Source organism: Chiroxiphia lanceolata, chromosome 14 (genome assembly GCF_009829145.1).
Source record: "Chiroxiphia lanceolata isolate bChiLan1 chromosome 14, bChiLan1.pri, whole genome shotgun sequence".
NCBI lineage: Eukaryota > Metazoa > Chordata > Aves > Passeriformes > Pipridae > Chiroxiphia > Chiroxiphia lanceolata.
The window spans coordinates 18,883,551-18,904,620 of record NC_045650.1 but is presented as its reverse complement, the minus strand read 5'-3'; the positions used below and the strand labels follow the sequence as shown (position 1 = coordinate 18,904,620).

At 48.6% G+C, this 21,070-nt stretch overlaps 1 protein-coding gene across 2 annotated transcripts in view; it reads right to left on the bottom strand.

Annotated features, from left to right (window-relative positions):
• LOC116793783 (gamma-aminobutyric acid receptor subunit beta-4) overlaps window positions 1-21,070 on the bottom strand; it is a 71,373-nt gene that overhangs the window by 32,741 nt on the left and 17,562 nt on the right. For both annotated transcript variants that reach the window (XM_032701901.1, XM_032701902.1), the window contains exon 3: window positions 12,053-12,120. In XM_032701901.1, the coding sequence (XP_032557792.1) occupies window positions 12,053-12,120 (68 nt within the window). The remainder of the gene's footprint in view (window positions 1-12,052; window positions 12,121-21,070) is intronic.

The following is a 21,070-nucleotide window of genomic DNA, read 5'->3' as shown; positions in this document are numbered from 1 at the left end:
GACCACCAGTACAGTTTGTGGCTGCATAGGTGGGGAACCACATTATAAATGAAGCAATATTACTGCTTTACACAACAAAGTAAAATGCCATATATGCAGCTCTGGACATTGAAACCATGAGACCCTCTGCAACGACATCAAGGCACACAGTGCTTTAAAGACACTGCTTTAACTTAGAGAAGGAATGTTTGCTACTTCAGGTTCTGAGAATTGCCAGAAAGATGTCATTTCCCAGGAGGCAGCCAGAGGCAAACACATCCTTTAAATGATTTAAGACAACTAACATGTCCTGGGTGAAACAATCACCTCAACTAGGCTGGCACAGATTGGCTTGACCAAAAAGGTTAGAATGGTGTTTATTTCCTGCAGAAAGCAAAGTTTGATTGTGTAGGAAGGGTAACTGGGAGTAAGCAGATTAGATGGTGAAGCACAGAAGAGCAGAACATATTTCTGGCAACGGGGTCAAGTGTAGTCTCCTAAGCATAGAGGATGGAAGCCCTGGGGTTTGAAAAGCAAGGCCTACTTTTCAACAAGCTCAATCAAACTAGATGCAAACTATTGCACTTGAAAAACTCCTGCACCCAGAGACCCAGTTCTGTATCTGGGGTGACTGTTTCTACATGGGAACATTCTGCACAGCTGTATCTGCAGCCTCTAAGTTGACAAGCTCAGTAAGATGGAGTATTGTCAGAGAAAAGGGCTAGAAATCAACTTTCTCAACTGTGGTGTGCACAGAGCACTGTACAGTCACTCTGGTACCACCAGGAAGTATTGGGGTATCAACAGATCTGTTCTAGGAAACAGCTCCTACTGCCAAGGTTGCTGACCAGGCAGTGCATTGCCATGGATTTAGTGAACCTCTGCCTCCACCCATGGGTTAGTCTGCCCTTGGCTGTGCCAGGCTAAAGCCAAGGCAGCCAGTCCAGGCTGAGGCCAGCAGCAGTGCACAGCATATGGCCCATCCTGCCACTCTCCCACTCCATCCATCCCAGTCCTGACAGCGGGATCACAGACCTGATGGATGGGAGCAGGGCAGTTAACTGACAACAGCACTCAGAATGCAGCTGTATGGAACACTCCTGAATCTGCTGAACACAGGTCAAGCTTATCACAGGCTGCACAAAGAAAAATAGAAGAGGTTTCAGCAGGGTGTAGAGGTCCACAAGCAAGCAGACTTGGACTTCACAGCCAAGTGGATGGCTGAGAAGAAGCTGCAGTGTCTGTCCATGCTGAGTGAGTGCTCGCTGCAGTACCAGGACCAACAGTCCTGGAGCCAAGGAGCTCTATTTGCAGAGCTGGCAGGGAGCCCATGTGAGCTCGGTAAATAAAGTATCCAGATAATAAAAATACCCAAAAGCACTGCTTAATTTTTTTTCTGAGGGATCTGATACAGACAGTAATATTGAGAGGGAACAGAAGGATAGGGCAAACCCATCCTTTCAGAAGAGTGGAACACAAGGCACCTGATAAGTGTGATGGCTCTCAACTAGCACAGCTAAATACCTGACACCCATTTTCAGGGTAACAGCTGGGATTCAGGATAACTGGGCTCAGACAGGAGCTTCTGCATTGTAAAACCTCAAGTCCCCTGCAATCTTAGCTACAAACTCTTGATAAATAAAAGGGTCAATACTTTGTGTATCCATAACCTAGGAAAGCAACAAAGGGGATGAACAAGGAGACACAAGCCACAGATTGCCTTCCCCTGCAGCCACACTGAAGTTACAGGAGATACTGTGGTAGCAGGTTGCTGCAGAGGAAAAAGGAGAGGAGATCCAACCTGTAAGCAGTGAGTATGTTTTGGGTTTGCTTCCCTCTTCACTAGAGCCTCAGATGGTAGTGCACCCTGCAAAGAGTGGGCAAAGGACATCTGAGAGGACATCCACCAGCCTGGTGACCCTGGGCACTCGGGCACAGGTAGTAGGAGACCAGTTGTAGGAGTAGGAGACCACACTTTGCAAGCAGTGATGTGGAAGGGACCAGTGGATCTTGCCTGTTATTCCCTCCTCCTCCACTTTTTTCTGGCTGGGGTTGGCCTGAGATTCTGCTTGTGTCAGAACAGCAGGGACTACCCACAACTCATCCCACATGCATGCATGCCCTCCTTCCCCAAAATGATCCCTTCTGTCTGACTGGAGAACCTTTCTGGATCTCCAAACAGCTCAGCAGATCCTCTTCCTTTTACCATCCCTTTTCCTTGAATGTTCCTTTTTCTCTGTAGCCTAGCAACTCAGCACAGACTCAGAATATTAACAGCTCCTGTCCCCACACATGATCTTCTCCAGAGGCCTGAAAAATGCGATAGCAGAAAGGCTGAGAGGGGTAGGAGCAAACACGAGAGATGTGGGGAACGTGCAGAGAGCCTCTACCAGCATTCAGAAGCAGTAAAGCCATTCAGCTGTCATATCTGCCACCTTCACTTAACATGTACATAACATACAGAGCTATATATAGCCCCACTTATTTACATATTCAAATAGCAACACCACACGCACGCACTCGTATTTGGATTTAGGTTCTATATTGAGGCACTGCCACTCTTGTGCAGATACATCCTCTGTTGCTAGATGCTTTAAATGTATATGTGACAGGATGTCAGAAGGTCAGATTCTCAAGGTCTAATTTGGTTTTCAATCAAATCAGATGAAGCTTTCACTTGGGGGAAGATAGTTTAGCATTCTGCAGTAATCCTCTCCAGTGCTGCAACGTTGCTATTGGAACAGGTGGCAGTTTGGAACATTGCTCTCAAATACAGTCAGTCTTTTATTACATATATATATATATATAAATACATATATAAGGCTGTGGGTGTTCTACCCATGTAAAAACCTGAATAAAAACTTAAGCAGAGGAAAAAAAAAAAAGGAATTTATCCTGGGTAAAGTTTTCTGCAGCAGCAATTCTAACTACTACAGGAATGCCAGGGTGCAAGCTGAAGTGGTTCATACCACCACCATACAACACTGACATGTTCAGGTCTAAAGATAACTTGGCTGATAGAGGAACAGATGGAGCACTGCAATACATAGCAGTGTTCAGCTGAAAGCATGCTGCAAACTGTAGAGCCACAGATTCTCATCCTCCCCAACACGACTCCTCTCCTGCTGTGGGGTGGAGTCACCTCCGAAATGCACAGTGAACTCGGGCCCCTTCAGGGGGAGCACCGGAACATTTCTCATCTGGGAAATTGCCGAGCGAGCAAAACATGTGAACTGTGTTTCTGAGCACTGGGGCAGGGTTGACTCAGCCTCCCGAGGCTCAAACGTGCACTGGAGGAGTTGCAGAGCTGCTCCTCAGGGATAACAGCACCGTGGAAGGATGCACAGGGGGGGATCAGCTGCAACAAGAGTTGCCACTGCCGTTTATTCACGCTGCACACCCCAGGGTCTAGGCTAGGAACCAGCCAGTTTACCCAACAGCTCTCCCATAACCAGGAATTCCCAGTTATGCAGACAAAGGGCCTTCTGTCAAACTCACCCATTAAGATAACAGGTAAATGCTGGAAGATCCCTAGGAAGAAACAAGCACAGTAGGATAGAAAGCTCCAGGGGCAAGAGAGAGTGACCCTAGTCCAGCAGTTCACAGGCTTTCTTCAGCTGAGAGCTTGCTTCAGGAAGGTTTGTACAGTTCACCACCTACTCATGGTAGCATCACACCATTCAGGCAGCAACAATATTTCATTCAAGGACATCATTAATGTTGAAAACACCAGAGTCCTTCAGCACAAGCATAGGAGTCCCCTTTTAGGGGAAGGGGTAAAGCTGTCCCCTCTCACACAAGGACAACCCCAGGCTGGCAGGACTGCTGCTTTACCAAGCAGCACATGCACACGGTCCTTGAGACCTCTGTCTCAGAAGGAATTCCTGGGGCTTTGTGCAGATCCAAGCTTCCAGCTGGCCCCAGCATTTGAAGAGCCTGGCTGGATGGTGATCTTTGGCTTGTTTCTTAGCAACTGGACTCTAAGTAGTAGTGATTTTACTGTCGCTGCAGTCAAGCAACACGAGGACCAAGGACAGAGGGAGGATCTTGTCACGGGAACAGGATAACTTGTGAAATATTATGGAAGGCAGGCAAGATTTTTGCCCTCTACAAGTTGCCATAAATGCAGTAAATATTGACATATGAGTCACACTGACCTATTTTCCAGCTTTTAGCCAGGACAACCTCTTTGCAACTGATTTCAGAACCAATGAATGGGGAGTACTTCAGGCCCCTTCAAGAGCTTGCTTTATTCTTAACTGTTTTATGCCAGAACCCTACCCTCTTGTGGAATATCCATCCCTGGTTTTCGGGCAGCAGGAAGATCACTGCTTGTTTAAACTTGAGCATACAACACCTCCACCACCACGACCACACTGCAGAGCACCCCTGAAGCCAGATGCTTTACTTATCCTCACACACCACCTTAGTCCAAGGGATTTTTCAGCACAGCCAGTGGGAATTCTGTTGAAGAAAAGCACCATGTGATGTGAGCAGATACCCACATCTGATTCTTGACTTGTTAAGGCAGTATCAGTGCTGCTGAAAGTCACCCTAAGCCTCAGCAGCCACAGGATGTCACCACTGCAAGGACAGAAACACCAACCACAGATGGCAGGTGAGATGGGTCCCTGGCATCTGCTTTGTTGCCAAGGTGTTCCTGGGAGCTCAGCAGATTTCTACTCTCACCATCTATCTAGATGAGCCACAGAGCAGGCTGTTGTATCTCCTGCCTGCAAAAGAGACCATCTCAAAGCTGGCATGTCCACAATGGTTTGGAGGTTACTCTCCACCCTGCCACAACCATCTTTTATTTCTCCAAATATCCCTCTAGCAGAAGGAAAAACCATCAGGATGCTGCTGCTTCCCTTCAGCTTCCCAAGTGGTTGTGTGTCTCTGCACAAGCTGCTTGCTGTTGCTGGAGGAGAAGAGACATGAGGAAGTCCCCAAGGTGCCTGGATGTGACTGTTGGCAGTGGGCACAGTTTGCCTCCCCTGGGAACTCCTTCCCTCGGGCAAAGGCTGTTTCACATGTACAAAAGGGCCACTGTTTGATTTCCCAAGCACCCAATGCAGTGCAGCCCCACATACCAGGACCTGCAAGAGCTGCACGACCCCAGTTGTGCTGGAGCAAGAGGAAGGCACAGATCCTTGTCAGCTCTGGAGAACCTCCCATCCCAGCTCCATGCTGCAACACCTCAGTTCAGATCATAGCACACAGAAGCCACTCGTGTGGGGGAAAAAAAGCACATAAACCCCACCAATCCATGCCAGTAGGGATCCCTCACCCGAAGTCAGAGCTCTGCCATTCTTCCCATACCACACTGCAGGATGAGCTGACCTGATCAGACCAAGACTCTCAGAATCATAGAATCATGGAATCATTAGGGTTGGAAAAGACCTCCAAGGTCATCAAGTCCATCCTTTGACCAAATACCACCAAGCCCACTAAACCATACTAAGTGCCACATCTGCTCACATTTTAAACACTTCCAGGGGTGGTGACTTCCCCCCTTCCCTGAGGAGCCTGTGCTGATGCTCAACCCCTCTTGCAGTGAACAAATTTTTCCCAGTATCCAACCTGAATCCTTCTCCAACAGCAAGGCCCCTCAGCATCCTCTGCCATCTGCAACACCACCATCCCAGGAGCCCACAGCAATCCAGCAGGACTGCAGGCCTGTCAGTGCACCACCTTTAGCTCAGCACCAAAGCTGTCCCCTAGTTTTTCCCATTTTTTGGAAGTCCTCAGTAGTCAGCAGCCTTGAATACCAAGGTGTAATGTACACACACACATGTACACACACACTGAATTTAGATACCTCAGTGTCCCAGAGCTGGGGATACCCGAGGCTACAGAGAAACATTAACAGCACTGGAGTGTCATGTCATACTTGTGCCTCATGGCATATAACTCCAGAAACCTCTAACTGTAGGATTTAAATGCTTTAACCTTTGCTTTTTTTTAAAACATTTCGACACCTAGGGAAATAGAGACTAGGAAATATCTGTATGTCATTTCTCCATTGAAGAGAGTCAGCAACAAAGCAGAACATTTTCAGTTAAGAGTAAGAAAAATGTTGATATATTTGAAGATAATAGACCGTAGTAAAAAGTACAATATGATAGTAAAAATTTCTTCTTTAAAATCTTGCTTTTTAAAGCTCAAGACATCTATAACAGTGGAAAATCCTTTTCAAGGGCATATTGCTGCAGAGTTGTTCTGTCCATTATCACAGGTGTACAGAGGGTCTGATGAGGGTCCTCAAAGGCCACTCCCAAAGCTGCATCAGCCCCAAGGACAGCAGGGTTTTACACACTCAATTTTAGTGTCAGGACAGTTCCAGAACAGATTGAACATCACACATCCAGATCAGAGATTCCCCATGCATGTACATTTTCCTGCTTTTCCCTTCCCCTTTCCTGAAAGGGCCCAAAGGTCAAGAGCTCTGACCTGGAGAATGTACAGCCCAAGAGGCTGCTGTGCTGTGCACCAAAGACAGCCTCTCCTCTGGAGTCCAGCCTTCCAAAAATCTTCCTTTCATCAACTGCCCAGCACACAGCAGAGTCAAACACATCTATTACTGCGCATGGGTTACACTGAAACTGAGATTCAACTAGTCCATGCATGTATTCCTGTGAAAACAGAACTGCAAAGCCTGCTCAGGACGGATTCCACTACCAAGTCTACTTCAGGCATGCCTAATAGAAGGAAAATTTGATGTAGCGAGAAGAGTGATGCCCCACTGATGGCATAATGTGTTGTAGGATGAACAGTCCTGCTTCACCCTTACACAAATCCTGATCCACTTCCTTTTGGGTTAAAAGCCAATTTTAAACCCTTGCAGCTCACTGCTGTCTTGGGGCATGCTTTACATCTCTCTTGAACAGGGAAAACTGCCAAAGGAGACAGCTTGTTTTTCAAGCAAGCTTCGAGAAGTTGGGCAATAACAGAGATGATGCTTCCTGCCATAACCTCCAAGAGCTCCAGTGCAGTGTGCCAGTGTGAGAGCAGTCACTCCAGTGAGACAGCAGTGTGGCACCTGCTCACACAGGGCTTGGGAGCAGGAGGCCACGAGCCACTGGCACAGGCTGCCCAGAGAAGCTGTGGCTGCCCAAGACCAGGTTGGACTGAGCTTGGACACACCTGGGATAGTGAAAGGTGTCCCCACCCATGGCAGGGGGGTTGGAATGAGATGATCCTTAGTGTCCCTTCCAACCCAAACCATCCTGACTCCACGAAGCAAAGCATCAAGGTCAGCTCTGCTGAGCATCCTGCACCACCCTCCAACCCACCCACACTGCAGACTGTGCCCCAGCAGAAGGTGTTGGCAATCCCACAGGCACCATTCCTTTCACATATATATTCCTGCAAACATTTCTATCTGCAAGCCTTGCTTCTTACACTAGGCCCTCTACAACAATCCTCTTGTAACTTTTCAACTTGTCACCGGGTTTATAAAACTTTAAAGCCAGTGCTATAACAAACTGAAATGATGTTATTGCAGATGTAGGAGAGCATCTTGGGATGAATAAATTATAGGAGGCACAAAGAAATCATGACTATAATGGCTGGATGCTCTGAGCTGTCTACGGTGTGCAGACACACAGGAGGGAGCAGGTTCAGGACTGCACAGATCATGGGGCAGGAAAATTGAAGCGTTATGAAGGGTAACCATCTCTTATTTCAAATGCATACAAAACTTCTGGTAGTTTTCCTCACTGAAATAGTTCATTAATGCTTCAAGGGAGTCTGAACTGTCTGGTACTAGAAAAATATGTCCCCAAAGATTGCACTTGGAAAGATTATCCTCTAGTCCCACCATGCAGAAACACACAGCATACCCTGAAAAGGTACAGCATACCCTCAGCTGAAAGGACATGCAGGAGTAAGGGAGGACTCTTTCTGAAGCTATTGGCACTGGGTAACATCAGAATTGGATGGTCAGAGCAAGCTGGTTGAGCCAGACCATAAAGGTGATAGTGACTTTGGGCAGCATTCAGGCCAGGCAGCACAAGGACAGACACCTGCCCAGCCTCAGAGTGCCCTTTGTTCTCCTGGGTCAGCAGCACTGCCAGACTCCTCAGTGACTTGGGCACCATATTAAGAGATTTGAATGTATCCCTGCCCAAGCACCACTGGACACCAACAAGCATCTATAAATACCTGCATGCAGTTCCTTGCTTATGGCAATTCAACCACCTGCAGCAAACCAGCATTTACCAGCTCACCTGAAAGGAGATGGGCTGGGCAGGGAACTAGGAGATACCACCCTTCTGTTCTTTACAGGTCATCAGAGCTACTGAACAGCAGTATGAAGACATTCCTCCTTTCAGCCTGTCTTAAAATCCCTAACTTGCAAATTTGTACTGGATATGAAAAGACTCCAGCTAGGCCTTTCATCTTTGTGGATCAGCACTTCCCGGAGGGTCTGCCAGTCAAATGTGCCCTCCCCAATACCTATTTGGCCTGGCCCCTGGCATCCTTTCCCAGACATTTCAATTGATGTCACTGATCTTGGCTCAGCAAATAATCCTTCTAATCACTGACAAGAACAGAGGCTGCAGCTCAGTGTTGCTCAGCCAAGCTAAGAGGAGTACACAGCAACAAAGCATTTACTCTAGAAAATAAGCTTGAAAACATGACTGACCACACACAGGCAGCAGCTGCAAAGGGCAAGAAGGTGATATTTTTTTTAATTAAGGACTGCAGTTTTGGTCCTCCATCACTGGGAGATGGCTACAAATCCAGCACTGTCCCTGTGAACATCCTGCATCCTGGCATGGCTCATCTTCTGAGCTGGACCATGGCACAGTATCTGAGCATGGCCCTCAAGGAGGTGGAGGTGCACCAGTTTTGGGTGTCAGAAAACACGTGGCATCTACAGGCAGCTGCAAAGCATTCTGTGTGTCAGAGTGTCTGGGAACATCCATCCTGAAGACACAATCACGCTGCTTTTCCAGAGAGCCCTGTAACCTCCAGGACTGAAACGTCACCACATCATCATTTTGGGAACACGGTTCCCATGGGAGGGAAGGCAAGGAGTGCTCCTTCAGTCATGGATAGAGCTGTATGCCTCCACAGCACCACATCCAGCTGGACTCCTATGGAAAACAACTTTTGGAAACACGCAATGGCTGGTCACTGACAGCACTTGTTCCCCACCACCACGCAGCCAACAGGCGCCAAGAGTCCCAGGGAAAGGCCTGGGACAGCCGGGGGCTCTCCTCAGCCTGCCCAGTCCCAGCACCATTGTTCCCAGAAGGATGTCTGAGGATTAATTAATTATCCTACAAGGGGCAGTAAGTAGTAACACTCCTTGTGGAACAATAGAAGCTATTTGGTCGCCATGGCAACCCGGCTTCACTTGTGTGCCTTTAATTTATTCATTGCACAGTCCCTTTCCCAAGCACACACGATGCCAAAAAAAAAATGCCTTGTTTTTCTTGCCAGTATCCGTGTCCAGAGCAGGGGTAAAACACAGCCCTTTCCCCGGGGCATCTGTCATACAGAAGAATGATGCACATAAAACCCCTTCAGCCTGGAAACTCACATCACATGAGAACCCTTCTGTTCCCTAAATGTCTGTTCTTTAAGATGGTTTTGATTTTTAACCCCTTTTTGAAGCTGACTCACCATGGTGCTTATGGACCTTGACCCTAAGTTCTCACATGCAGCCAACCTTGTCTCCCACCCCTTCCCCCTATATATGTAGGAAGGATGGGCAGGAGATAATTCTTGTCAAGTCAAACAGAGAGCCAGGAGGGACAATCAAGAGCCCAGAAGTGACAACCCTTCACAGCATCCACAGGAGCATGGCATGGACAGAGCCTGGTGCCACCACCATCAGAACACTCAGTGTCCATCACTGTGTTGCTCAATTCCTGCAAGGTCCAGAGCAGCGTGGGGATGAAGATCCATGCCAGGAGATCTCTCTGTGCATCACACAGAGGTGCTTTTGTTGCTGCTGCTCCTCCCCAGCCCCGAGCTGTTTCGTGGCAGAGGGAAGCAGGTGGTCACTGGAGAGGGGAGAGCATCACATTCACATGGCAAGGGCTGAAAAGCACAGCTGGGTGAATGGCTGCTGGGCTAGGACACAGCATGCCTGGCCACAACTGCTCACAACACCTGCAGGACAAAGCACTCCACCAGCCCTTGTAGCCCATGGCCAAATCTCCAGCAGCAGGTTCATCCTGCATCAGCCTCTGCAGCACCCAGCTACCTTCACAGCACCACAGAATGGTTTGGGATGGAAGGGACCTTAGAGCTCATCTCATTCCAACCCCTTGCTATGGACAAGGACACCTTTTACCAGATCAGGTTGCTGAGAACTTCATCCAGACTGGTCTTGAACATTCCCTAGGATCGAGCAGCCGCAGCTTCTCTGGGCTCCCTGTGGTGTGCCAGGGCCTCACCACCCTCACAGCAAAGAATTTTTCCTAATATCTAATCCAAACCTACTCTCTTTTAGTTTGAATCCAATCCCCCTTATCCTGTCACTCCATTCTCTTGTAAATAGCCTCCCTCCATCTTTATTGTGGGGTCCCTTCAGGTACTGGAAAGCCACCCCTAAATGGGTTCTTTTTTCCAGGTTGAACAAACCCAGTTCTCTCAGCCTTTCCCCATAACAGAGGTGCTCCATCCCTCTAATCATCTTGGTGGCCTCCTCTGGACTTGCTCCAACAGGTTGATGTCCTCCCTGTGCTGGGGACAGACCTTCTCAGGTCTACAGGGACAGTTGTTACAGATAAGCTGAAAACCAAACCTCTCCTAGTTATATTTATGCAAGGTGGGGTCTTAAGCTGCATGTCCAGCCCCCAAAACATTCATGCTGGCTCTAGCAAGGAGGGTGACAGCTGGTCCACCACATAAGAACATTCAGGTCCAAGCTGAGACTGGGGGAGGAGATGACTCAAAGTTGAGTTCTGCCCTGACAGGCAAGATAGACAGAACTAGGTTAAGCCATCTGGCTCTTCTAAGTTAAGCCTAACCTCAAGCTCTACCCAATGCAATGGAGACACAGCTCTGTACCTGAATCTAGGGCTGTACACCCTGTCCAGTGCCACCATCCCTTGGACTGAGGTAATGAGGAGATGGTCGCAGAGAGTCGGGAAAAGAAACTGTTCCATAGAGGAACCTGAAGGCTCATGGTTGGCTCTTCACCCTGGGTCACACCAATGTATGCACTCAGGGTTTTCAAGCAGTTTGGGAACAAAAACAACTGGTCAGATTGACTCTCCTCCCCTCCATGCAACAGAGAATAGTCGGTGGGCAAGGGAAGCAGGGCAGGAGAGTCCAGAAACAGATAAATAGGACAGGAGCCCTGGGAGACCAAGGTTTTAATTGACTTGAATGGCAAGAGCTTTAAACTGGCCCAGGATTCTCCTGCATGGCTCAGGAACTGAGGAACAGGACAGCTGCTTTCAAGAGGTTCCCACCAGCCTTCCACTCCACTCAGCCTCCGGGAAAGGAGAGGAGTTTGGAGGAAAAGCCTCTGGACAGGAGGGAGAACGGCAAGTTTAGGCAGGGACAGCACAATTCCTGTCCTCTGCTGAGTGCTAAGAGCTTCTGGGAGACAGCACAATCCTGGATGTGTACCCAAACTAGACCAAAGTAATCTACAAATTTAACCCAAACCACTTCCATCTGAGCAGGTATTTTTGTTCTCAGTGGCACAAAAAGCTCCAGTCTATCAATGCCACCACATCTCCATTAGATGCCTCTCTTTGTAGCACAGATCTGCCAGGAAATCCCAAATTACCACCAGCAAACACAAAACCCCACCATTTCTCAACTTGGCAGGGACAGGCTGACCATAAAGCCACCTTTGTGTCAACCAAAACACACAATTCACATCTACTCTTTTAAGATGTAAGCATCACTGAAGAGGTGGCTGTGCAACCAGCACAGAACCTAAGGGATAAGAATGGCTCTGGAGAAGATGCCACTAGCTCCAGAGGTGCCAGCAGAGATCCAGATGGCTCTGAGGAGCCACTGCCTTGGAAGCAAATTTCAACCAGAAAATGGAAGAACAGTCTATCAGACTTTTTTTTCCTTTCTTTCTTTCCAAACTCACCATGTTGACTTCAGAGATCTGGTCAATGCTGGAGATGTGGATGCTCATTCCCACTGTGACAGGGTTACCTGAAAAACAAATAGGCTGGTTCAGGACCACATTCAATTCCTCCCCTCCCATCTGCAATAAAAGAATTGCCTGGAAATGCGTAGATATGATTTTTAAGCAGCCCCACATTCCCTGAGTATCATGGACTTCAAGTTGTATGTGCTCAAATGATTAGATTTCTCTAACTCCCAGACTTACAGATTCACTCCTAGGAGTGGTGCAGCCTAAGCCTGATTCTTTAATTCCTGGAAGTTAATTACCCCCCAGTAATACAATTATCTCTGCTTATTCCAAATAATGCCTTCAGAGACCATCAGTAGGCTCCTCGTGGACTTGCATAAGGTGTTACTGATTGACCACACAAAGAACACAGCAACCAAACCCATGGAATCTCTGGGCAGGAAAGATAGTCCAGCTCACTGCTCCATCACTCTGTCAGCTCTGAGTGCTCTGTCTGAAAATCCCACGGGAATTGTAACACCCAAGATATCAGCAAGTCCAGGAAACGGATCCATGAAGTGAAAAAACAGGATTTGTGTAGTGGCTTTTCAGAGCAGAGCTCAGATTAGGCAACAGATTCCCCATTTTACCACAGGCACCAGGGCATGTGTCACCCCACATCCTCCTGCCTGCAGCCACGGAGCTGTGGCAGACATCTGTGCACAAGTTTCCTGGGAAAATCTGATATTCCCCTACCCAGTGACCAAGCTACCCACACACCACAATCAGTGCCCCTGGCTGTCACATGCCAGAGGAGCTGGTGGAGAAACACCAGAGCAGGGCAGTCCCAGACAGCCCCATTGCCTTCTCCTGCCCAAGTTCAGCAAGGGTGTGTTACTACATCCCACAAACCTATGAAGTCAGGGCAGAAACAAGCCATTTCAGCCAATTCCTCCAGGACTGTGGGCATCCCAGCTTGATCAGACTCACACCCAGTTCTGCCTGAGCCCCTCTGACCAGCAGCTCCCACAGCCAGGCAACAGGACAGCCCTTTCAGTGGGATTTGAGCCACATAAAACAATCTGCAGGGAGATACACATTCACTATCCCAAAACCAGCAAGAAGCCTCCTGTAGCTGGAGATGGGGTTTCTGGGTGTTATCCCTCTCCTGCCAGGCCCACAGCCCCAAAGGCAGAGCACAAACCCAATCTCACCACAAGAAAACCCTCTCCTCACACATGCAAGGTGGAAAAGGATCCCTTGCGATGCATTACTGGAAAGGGAACATCAAGCAGTTGTGCCACTCAAGGTATTAACTCTTCCATGGACTCATTAATAGATCTAAGCACTGAAATATTTACAGATAATCATGAAATGGCTTAGAAAGTAATTAGGAGACTGGGGGAGAGGGGAGAACCACACAACTGGAAATGAAGTGATTTTTTAATTACGTGTTACCAGAAGTAGGGAAGCAGTGTCATTAGGGGTGCCTTGTGATTGGGTGTGCTCTTCACCGAGACCCTCCGCTGCAAATTAAGCAGCATTATCTTTTAATGGAATATGAACAACACCGAAAACATCAGAATCAACAACTGTAATTAGGCCCTGCTATGCAAATCTCCTTAAAGAGGCAGTGCTCTCCTCCAGCACACCCGCCTGGCTGGCAGGGCTGCCCGAGGCAGGGGGGCTCAGGAGACCTCGTGGAGCCTCTGAAGATCCCCACATGGACACACTCCCAGGCACATCTTTGCTGTACTTCCACCTTCATCTTGCACAGGGGAACCAGGTGGGAAAATAACCAGGAGTCACAGCAGGGAGAGAGGATTCTCCTGCACCCTCCTTTGCGCCAGAGGCTGACAGGGGCACGGCAAAGCTTTTAAGGAAGTCTCACTTTGATAGTTTGCCTTTTTTTTTGCTGAAATCAGGGCCTTGTGATAGAAGCCATAGCAGTAGGAGGAAGTCATGGCTGCCCTGAGGATCTTGCAGACTAACTAGTTACAAGAGGAAAATCAGGGCCATGCACAGGGCTGCAGCAGAGGAGGGGAGAAGCCAGATCCCCACTCCAGACCCTTTCTGCCACACAGTGTTGCTCCCTCCAAGAGCTGCCCTACTGCCTGCTCGCCTTCCAGTGTGTCCCCAGCAGTGCTTCTGTCACTGTGGTTGTGTATCCCTTCCTTCCCTCAGTGCAAAAACTGGTTCTTCCCCCTCTGCTGTGCCTGAGCCCCACTGAATCCAGCAGGCTGGGTGGGTATAGCAGGGGAGCACTGACAGTGGGGATATACAAATATTTGTCAAACCCAGAGTCTATCCAATCTTTTCTATCTGTCTAGACATTTGTGCTGTGTTCATCACCATGGTATCTGAGTGCCTGAGGTCATGCAGTGACTCAGTGGCAGAGCCATGGATAAGCTCCAGACCTTCCTACCCCCAGCTCCATGAAGAAGGCTGGAGTGGAAAGATCAGCCCTGCTGCCCCCCTCCAGCCCAGGTTGGGCTGTACCCAGCTCCCATGCAGAGTCAGCAATGCTCCTTTTGGCACTGCCAAGTCCTCTCCATCCCATCTATCACAGAAGGGAGAGCCTACACTGCCCACCTGCAACCCCTGGAATGTGTGCCCAGCAACCCACGGGCTTCTGAGTGTGACTAACACAAACACCCCAAAGATGAAGGCAGGAGAAGTCCTGCCTTTACCAGACCTTAGCTTGATCACTGGGAAGCCATTTCACCTTCTCCATCCCTGTTCTGAAGGCTGGCTTGCAGACAGGGATTGAACACAGCCACCAGGAAAAGCATGTCCTGACTCCCACTGCAGCCCAATGGAAAACCAGACCGGCTGGTGGTCAGCGTTCAGGCTTTAAGTAGTACACAAAATAAACAAAGGACATCAATTCTGCCAATGTTAATAGCTTCAGGCAAGAGGGATGCAAAAGTAGGGTATTTGAAATATGGGATAACATCATCTGTAAACTTGCCCTTAGAAGGAAGAACTCTGCATTTGTGGGTCTGAGACAAGGCAAAAGAAGTAAACCTGATATTAAAGGCCCATGTTTTCATCTGTGCCTTGCCAATGGGTACAAAGAACTAGACCTTCTGCCCTTAAAGCAAAAGAGAGGATTTGCAGGCAAGATCACGAGTGAGGGAATGTGAGAAACTCTGCCACTTTTATAGTGAGCAGCACCCTCCCATGTCCCCATTTCTCACCACCACTGGAGAAATCACCAACACTTTGTCCCGAAAGTAGTTTGATGCCTGTGAATAATGCACTAGAGAAGTTGGAAGGTAAGCAGACAAAGGAGTTATAATAAAACCTGTCCTTTTTCTGCCACTGATACTTGTCAAATACAAAAACAGTCAAGGTAGAGAACAAGTTGTGCTAATATGCAATATTTTCACAGCAACCAGTTATTACTTTCACATTTTATTTGATAATGCATAAAAGCTCCAGAACCTGGAGTCAGGTTGCTACAGCAGTAATTCTGATGGCACAACTGCAGAGGAAAGGTGTGTTTCCAAGCCTGTGTCTGCCTGCACTACAGCCAGTGAGGGCAGCCTGGATCAGGACATCTCTTCCAGATCTCAGCCTGGGATCTCACCTGCAGAGTGCATTGAAGCACAGAATTCAGGATAATAGGGGGATGGTTACTCAGGCAACTGCCCTGAACTCAGGTCCAAGCTGCCCCTTCTTCACTCCTACCCAAAAAAGCTACATTAGAGCAAGCTTGGGTTCCTTTGCCATCAGGTCTCCAACTGCAGTACAGACACAGCCAAAAAGACTCCAAACCAGTGGGCAGATGAACAGAAGTCGCTTTGTGATCCACTGAAGCCACATCATTTTATGAACTACAGCCAGTGTTTTGGGGAGCCTGGTTGCTGCACTTGTGACCATGTGAATTTGGCAGTGCTGGCAGAGCCAAGGTACTTGCTAAGGAACAGGGATCAGCCTTAAAATTACCCTTTAGTCTAAACTACAGCAACAAAGGCATTAACAGGGTGTCAGAAATTTCACAGCTCCCCTGAATAGTATCTTCCTGCATTTCACTGCATTGAAGGTTTTTCCTAAATATCCAAACCAAATCTTCTCTGCAGTTTAAATGTAGTTGAGTCTCATCATTCCCCCCCCACTCCGTGATAGTGAAAGAATAAATCAATCATCCTTCCTTAACAACAGCTTTTATGTACTGAGAAACCATGACATCCCCCTCCCTCCCCCACCAATACTGTCATGTCTAGATTAAATGCACCTGATTTCTTCACCCTCTCCTCAGAGGTCATGTTTTCTAAAGCTCTGACAATTAGTGCTGCTCTCCTCTGGCCTTTTGCCAATTTGCCTACATCTCTATTTTAAAGCCTGGTACCCAGAAACCAGCCAGTGAAGCAAAGATCACATGTCACCAGTACAGACAAAAGAAAAAAGCAACCTCCCCTGTACAGAATGCTCCTAAAACCACAGAAGCTTCTCCAAACCTGCTGCACCCATCCTGGGAGCTGCTCTCTTTGTGTAGGAGGTTAAAGATGGTGAAGGGGCAGCTGAGCTCTTGCCATTAGAGTGCATCACACATGCAGAAGGAGGGAGTAGAGCCCTGTCTCTTTTGGACAAGAGGAAAAATTATTCGAGACAGCTTTGTGCATGAGCCTCAGCGTTCCCTGCTTGCACCCTGCCTGTGGCATCACCAGTCCCTGAGATCCCTGCAGCAGCAGGAAAGCTGCTTTAAGGTCTTCTGCTGAGTAAACAAAGCCAACCAGAGGGAAATTAGAGGCTTCAGTTACTAAACCTACATACAGAACAGGTCTGTGCCTTACCCTGCAATGGTAAATGCCCACGGGCATAAAGAATCCATCCATGCAAAATCCTGTTCCTCAATCCCAACCCTCCAGAAGCTGAAGGGCAGCAATGGCACTAGAGCCCCAAAACAGCAAATGCCAGATAAGGTTGCCCTGCACTCTCTGGCAGAACAATTTCTGCACACACAGGGTGAGAGGCATGAAGGGGGCCGGGTTAGCTGACATGAAGAGCTGTGGGCACTGCAGGGCCTTACTTGCATTTCCAATAATCCCCCCACCAAACAGGACCAGCTGTCAGGACATTCTCAGGCTCACCAAAGGCACACACTCTGCAATCCCACTCCCAGGACTCTTCCCACTTAGCCTCATCCCCAGATTCCTGAACGATGGAGGAACGTTCAGGGTCTGCCCGCTCCTCCCGCAGGAAACGGTTTGCCCACGTTGCTGCCTCTGCTTTGTTCACAGCACTGGACCTCGGGGCACCCTGGCTTTGTGTTTACAGCTGAAAACCACGACCCACGTCACTGCTACGTGCAGCCAGGAGTTGGTTACACAAGGGCTGCCAGACGTGGGTCGTTGGGAGGCGAGAGCTCGCAGGTGATCGGAGGTGCAGGAGGCGGCACATCCAGCACAAGGCTCCTCACTGGCTGAGGAACCACTGCCTGGACCCAAACACACCATCTCTGCATAAATCTCCCTCTATCCCCCCCCAAAACACACACCCTTGAACCATTTCCAACTGATAGACTAACTGGTCCTGTGCCATAGTTGTTTTAAACCCACCCAAAAGATAACTCAGAGGCCACTCTACTGTCGGGACATTTGGGTTTACCACACCCCAGCACAGGGAGAATGGAAGTGCTCCTGGGGTTTCAGCAGACAGGAGGATTCTAAGAGGAGTTCACAAATTGCTGTCTGCATAATAGCTGTGCTCACAGATCTCAGGACTGAAGCTCTGTTACAGCAGTAAGAGAACATCTAAAAGATGCCATCCCAGCAGGCTACACGAGCCAAAACACAAAGAAGTTTCCCAACATTGATTTTCCTGTTCCTTTCCTTTCATTTTAGCTTATGTACAGCATCAAGCACAAACTCAGCTTAGTGTTAACATTGCTTGAGGAGCAAGAAAAGTTGACCATGTATCATGAAAGCAGAAATGTTCTGGGAACCACTTTCATGCAGCATCTCTGATTTGCAGTGACATCTAGAAGCACCGAGTTCAGCAGGATCCCTTAAGAACCTACTTAAACTTTTCCAGTAAAATCTAGCTTTAAATACCCATTTAACACTTTCCAATCCTTTTCTCACATTTTTTTTTCACTCTTATTTCCATGATCTCTACCCCCAGCCACAGCCAGTGCTGTGTCCTTCTTTTGCCAGGCTCAGCTCAACAGCCAGAAACAAACACATTTGGAGGCTGTTATTGAAGCTCTACCCTCACCCTCAGCAGGTCACCCCACGGCATCTCTAGGATTTAAAAGAGCAAAGCACACCATGGCATTACAATTTTGGGCAGAGAGAGAGGTGGTCTCATGGCAGATTAGCAAATATGACATTTGCCTTCCCATCTGTGGTGGAACAGGGTGTATGGGGGAATTGCCACTGCTGAGGAATCTCCTCCATGGGAAGTATTGACAGTATTCTGGAGCTGAAAGGCAGGGTCCTGGTCTCCAGGGTATCTGGGGCTGTCAATGCCTGTTCCTTCCCCATGGACCCACTGTTCTGCAGGGGCAGGAGGGGCATCCACCACCACTAGTTCTCATGGAGATTGCAGCCAGTCTCAAAATAGGTCTGGGAAAAAGCAGTTTCTTCAGCATGACAGGTTTCCTACATTTTGCCATACTGTTTTAGGGAGTATTTGGTGCTTTTTATGTCGCTGAGCCTCTGCACAGAACAAGACTGTGCCTGACCCAGGTATGCTTTCCACCCAACCACGCCAGACCTGGCACAGTGTCACCCCAGACAAGGAGGCTCATAAGAATTTCCAGCCTGTGCCATTCTGCTCTCCTGGCAGCCTGGCAAGTCACCTCATCCAGTCAGAGGATTGGCAATATTCACTTAAGAAGGTGGAATACTGGGGACTTCTCAAGAAAAAAAAGCAAGTTGGAACAAGCTCTCACCAAGGTGGTGATATCAAGGACAGCACATGCTGAACGGGACATCTAAGGGAGGGCACAACCATAGCACAGCTCTTCAGTGGACTTTCAGGGTATCCAAACACTGAATAAACCAAGGTTTCAGTAAGAGGCTTTCCTGCAAGCAAGCAATGAGGCCAGTCCTTCAGCGAGGAGCCAGGAGACACAGCACTTGCAGAGCAGGCAGAACTGACCACTGCTCCTGACAGCACTGCTCTCCTGTGATGCTCCCTGCAAACACTCAGGTTAGCCTGGACAACAGCAGCCACAGTTCCAGCCTGTTGTCACATGAAGCTGTCCCTGCAGATCTGAACAGTCACAGAGCATGTTCTCCAGCAAGCTGTGCCTGCTCCTGAGCCCGTGCTGAGGGATCTGCTGGGGGAACAATGCTTTCCCAGGGCAGATGTAGCACCCGTTCTGTGACTGTTCCAGGGAAAGCAGAGAGTTAAAGAGCACAATCTGTGAGGCACAGCGGATTACCTAATCTATCTCATGGGTATTTTTAATGGATTAGTAGGTATTAGAGTTGGGATACTGCAAATATCCCATGGAAATTTGGAAGTGAGAGAGAACAATCACCAGGCTGCAAAAACAGTGTAAAGGTTGTCCCAGAGGTATTGAAGGATTACAGAGGAAGCTAAATCAAGGTTGATTTTAAAAGATGTTGGTAGACAGCTACCCAAGCTGAATAGAAACAAGGTCTCAAATGTACAGGCTTAAAAATGGAACAAGAGAATAGACACCAACCCTTACAGCATCTCTACTGCCAGTGCACCCAGCACAGCAAAGCACCTGTACACAGAGGGCTTTCAACACTGAGAAAAATTACTGACTACTCAGAAAATCATCTGTTCTTGGAAGAGGCCTAGGTCAATATTCAGAAGAGGAATTTTTAAAGCTATTTCATCCTCAAGTGATGATGATGATAGTCTTCCAAAGCCTCCTGGTTGTGTATCTCTTGCCTGGGTGATGCACACTTGGTAAGGCTACAGCAAAGTGAGGGGAAAATAAGCTCCCAGGTTTGTCCAGCTATGTATTTGCTCTTATTTACAGGCACATAGAACTGCATCATCTCACCAGAACTGATCATTATCAACCTGGCCCCACTTGTGGGTCTCAAGAAACCAAGCATTTAAGAGTAACTTTCCCAAGTGCCAGCTACCATCCATCCCCTAAAGCAGGGAGCACCCAGCTCATGCACATCAACCCACCATAACCAGCTGGCTCTGCAGGGCTGCCACAGCCATTGGAATCTTTGTTGGAGCAAAGAAGGCAGATCCAGGCCTGACCCTAAGCAGAGGAAAGCAGTGCTCTGACCTCCTGGTGCTGCCAAAGCCAGGACTGGCACCTGCCTTCCCCTTCCAGGGCCACCCCTCCCCATGGCCCCCAGGGCACCCCCATGGACCAGCTCTGTTGTTTTACAGTCTACAGGGCACACACTTGGTGTTTTGCTTTTATATCCCTCTCTGAAGAGCCAGCACTGTGAAACCTCACATTTCCCTGCCTTTACACTGACCTAATCTTGGGAAAGCAGAGACACTGAGCACCCCAGATCCCTTCAGCTCATACTCTCCACCAACAGCAATAGCAGAAGGGCAACAAGGCTTCCTGAGCAAGTGCATATCATAAACCAGCACAAGCCAGGCATCTCCTCCCCAGCAGCAACGTGAAGCATCAGACCCACGCTGAGCAGCCACCCCCACGTTTCTCCACCTGAGAAGACTTCCCTCCTACCTCTGCCAGGATCCTGGCAGGCAACTGCATCTCCCCGTGGGCCCTGCAGCTGGGGGGGCACAGTTCTGCCTGCCTGGGGAGCTGGGCTGCACTCAGGAGCAGTCCAGCCCTTTTGCATTTTCTCAGAGCTCACCTTTGGTCCATCTCCCACAGCCAGCCAGGGCACTGGTCTGCACTCCCAGAGCTGCCACCCTCCTCCAGCTGGGGTAGCCTCAGATGCCTTTGGCACACTGCCTTTCCTCATTTCCCAGCCCTATTACCTTGATTTTGAAGGGGGCAGGCCTTCAGGAAGGACCGCACACATACAAAGTAGTTTGAATCCCCAGGGTAAACATGCAAAGGGTATTTAACCTTATACCTACAGCTTCCTAGCAGAGCAC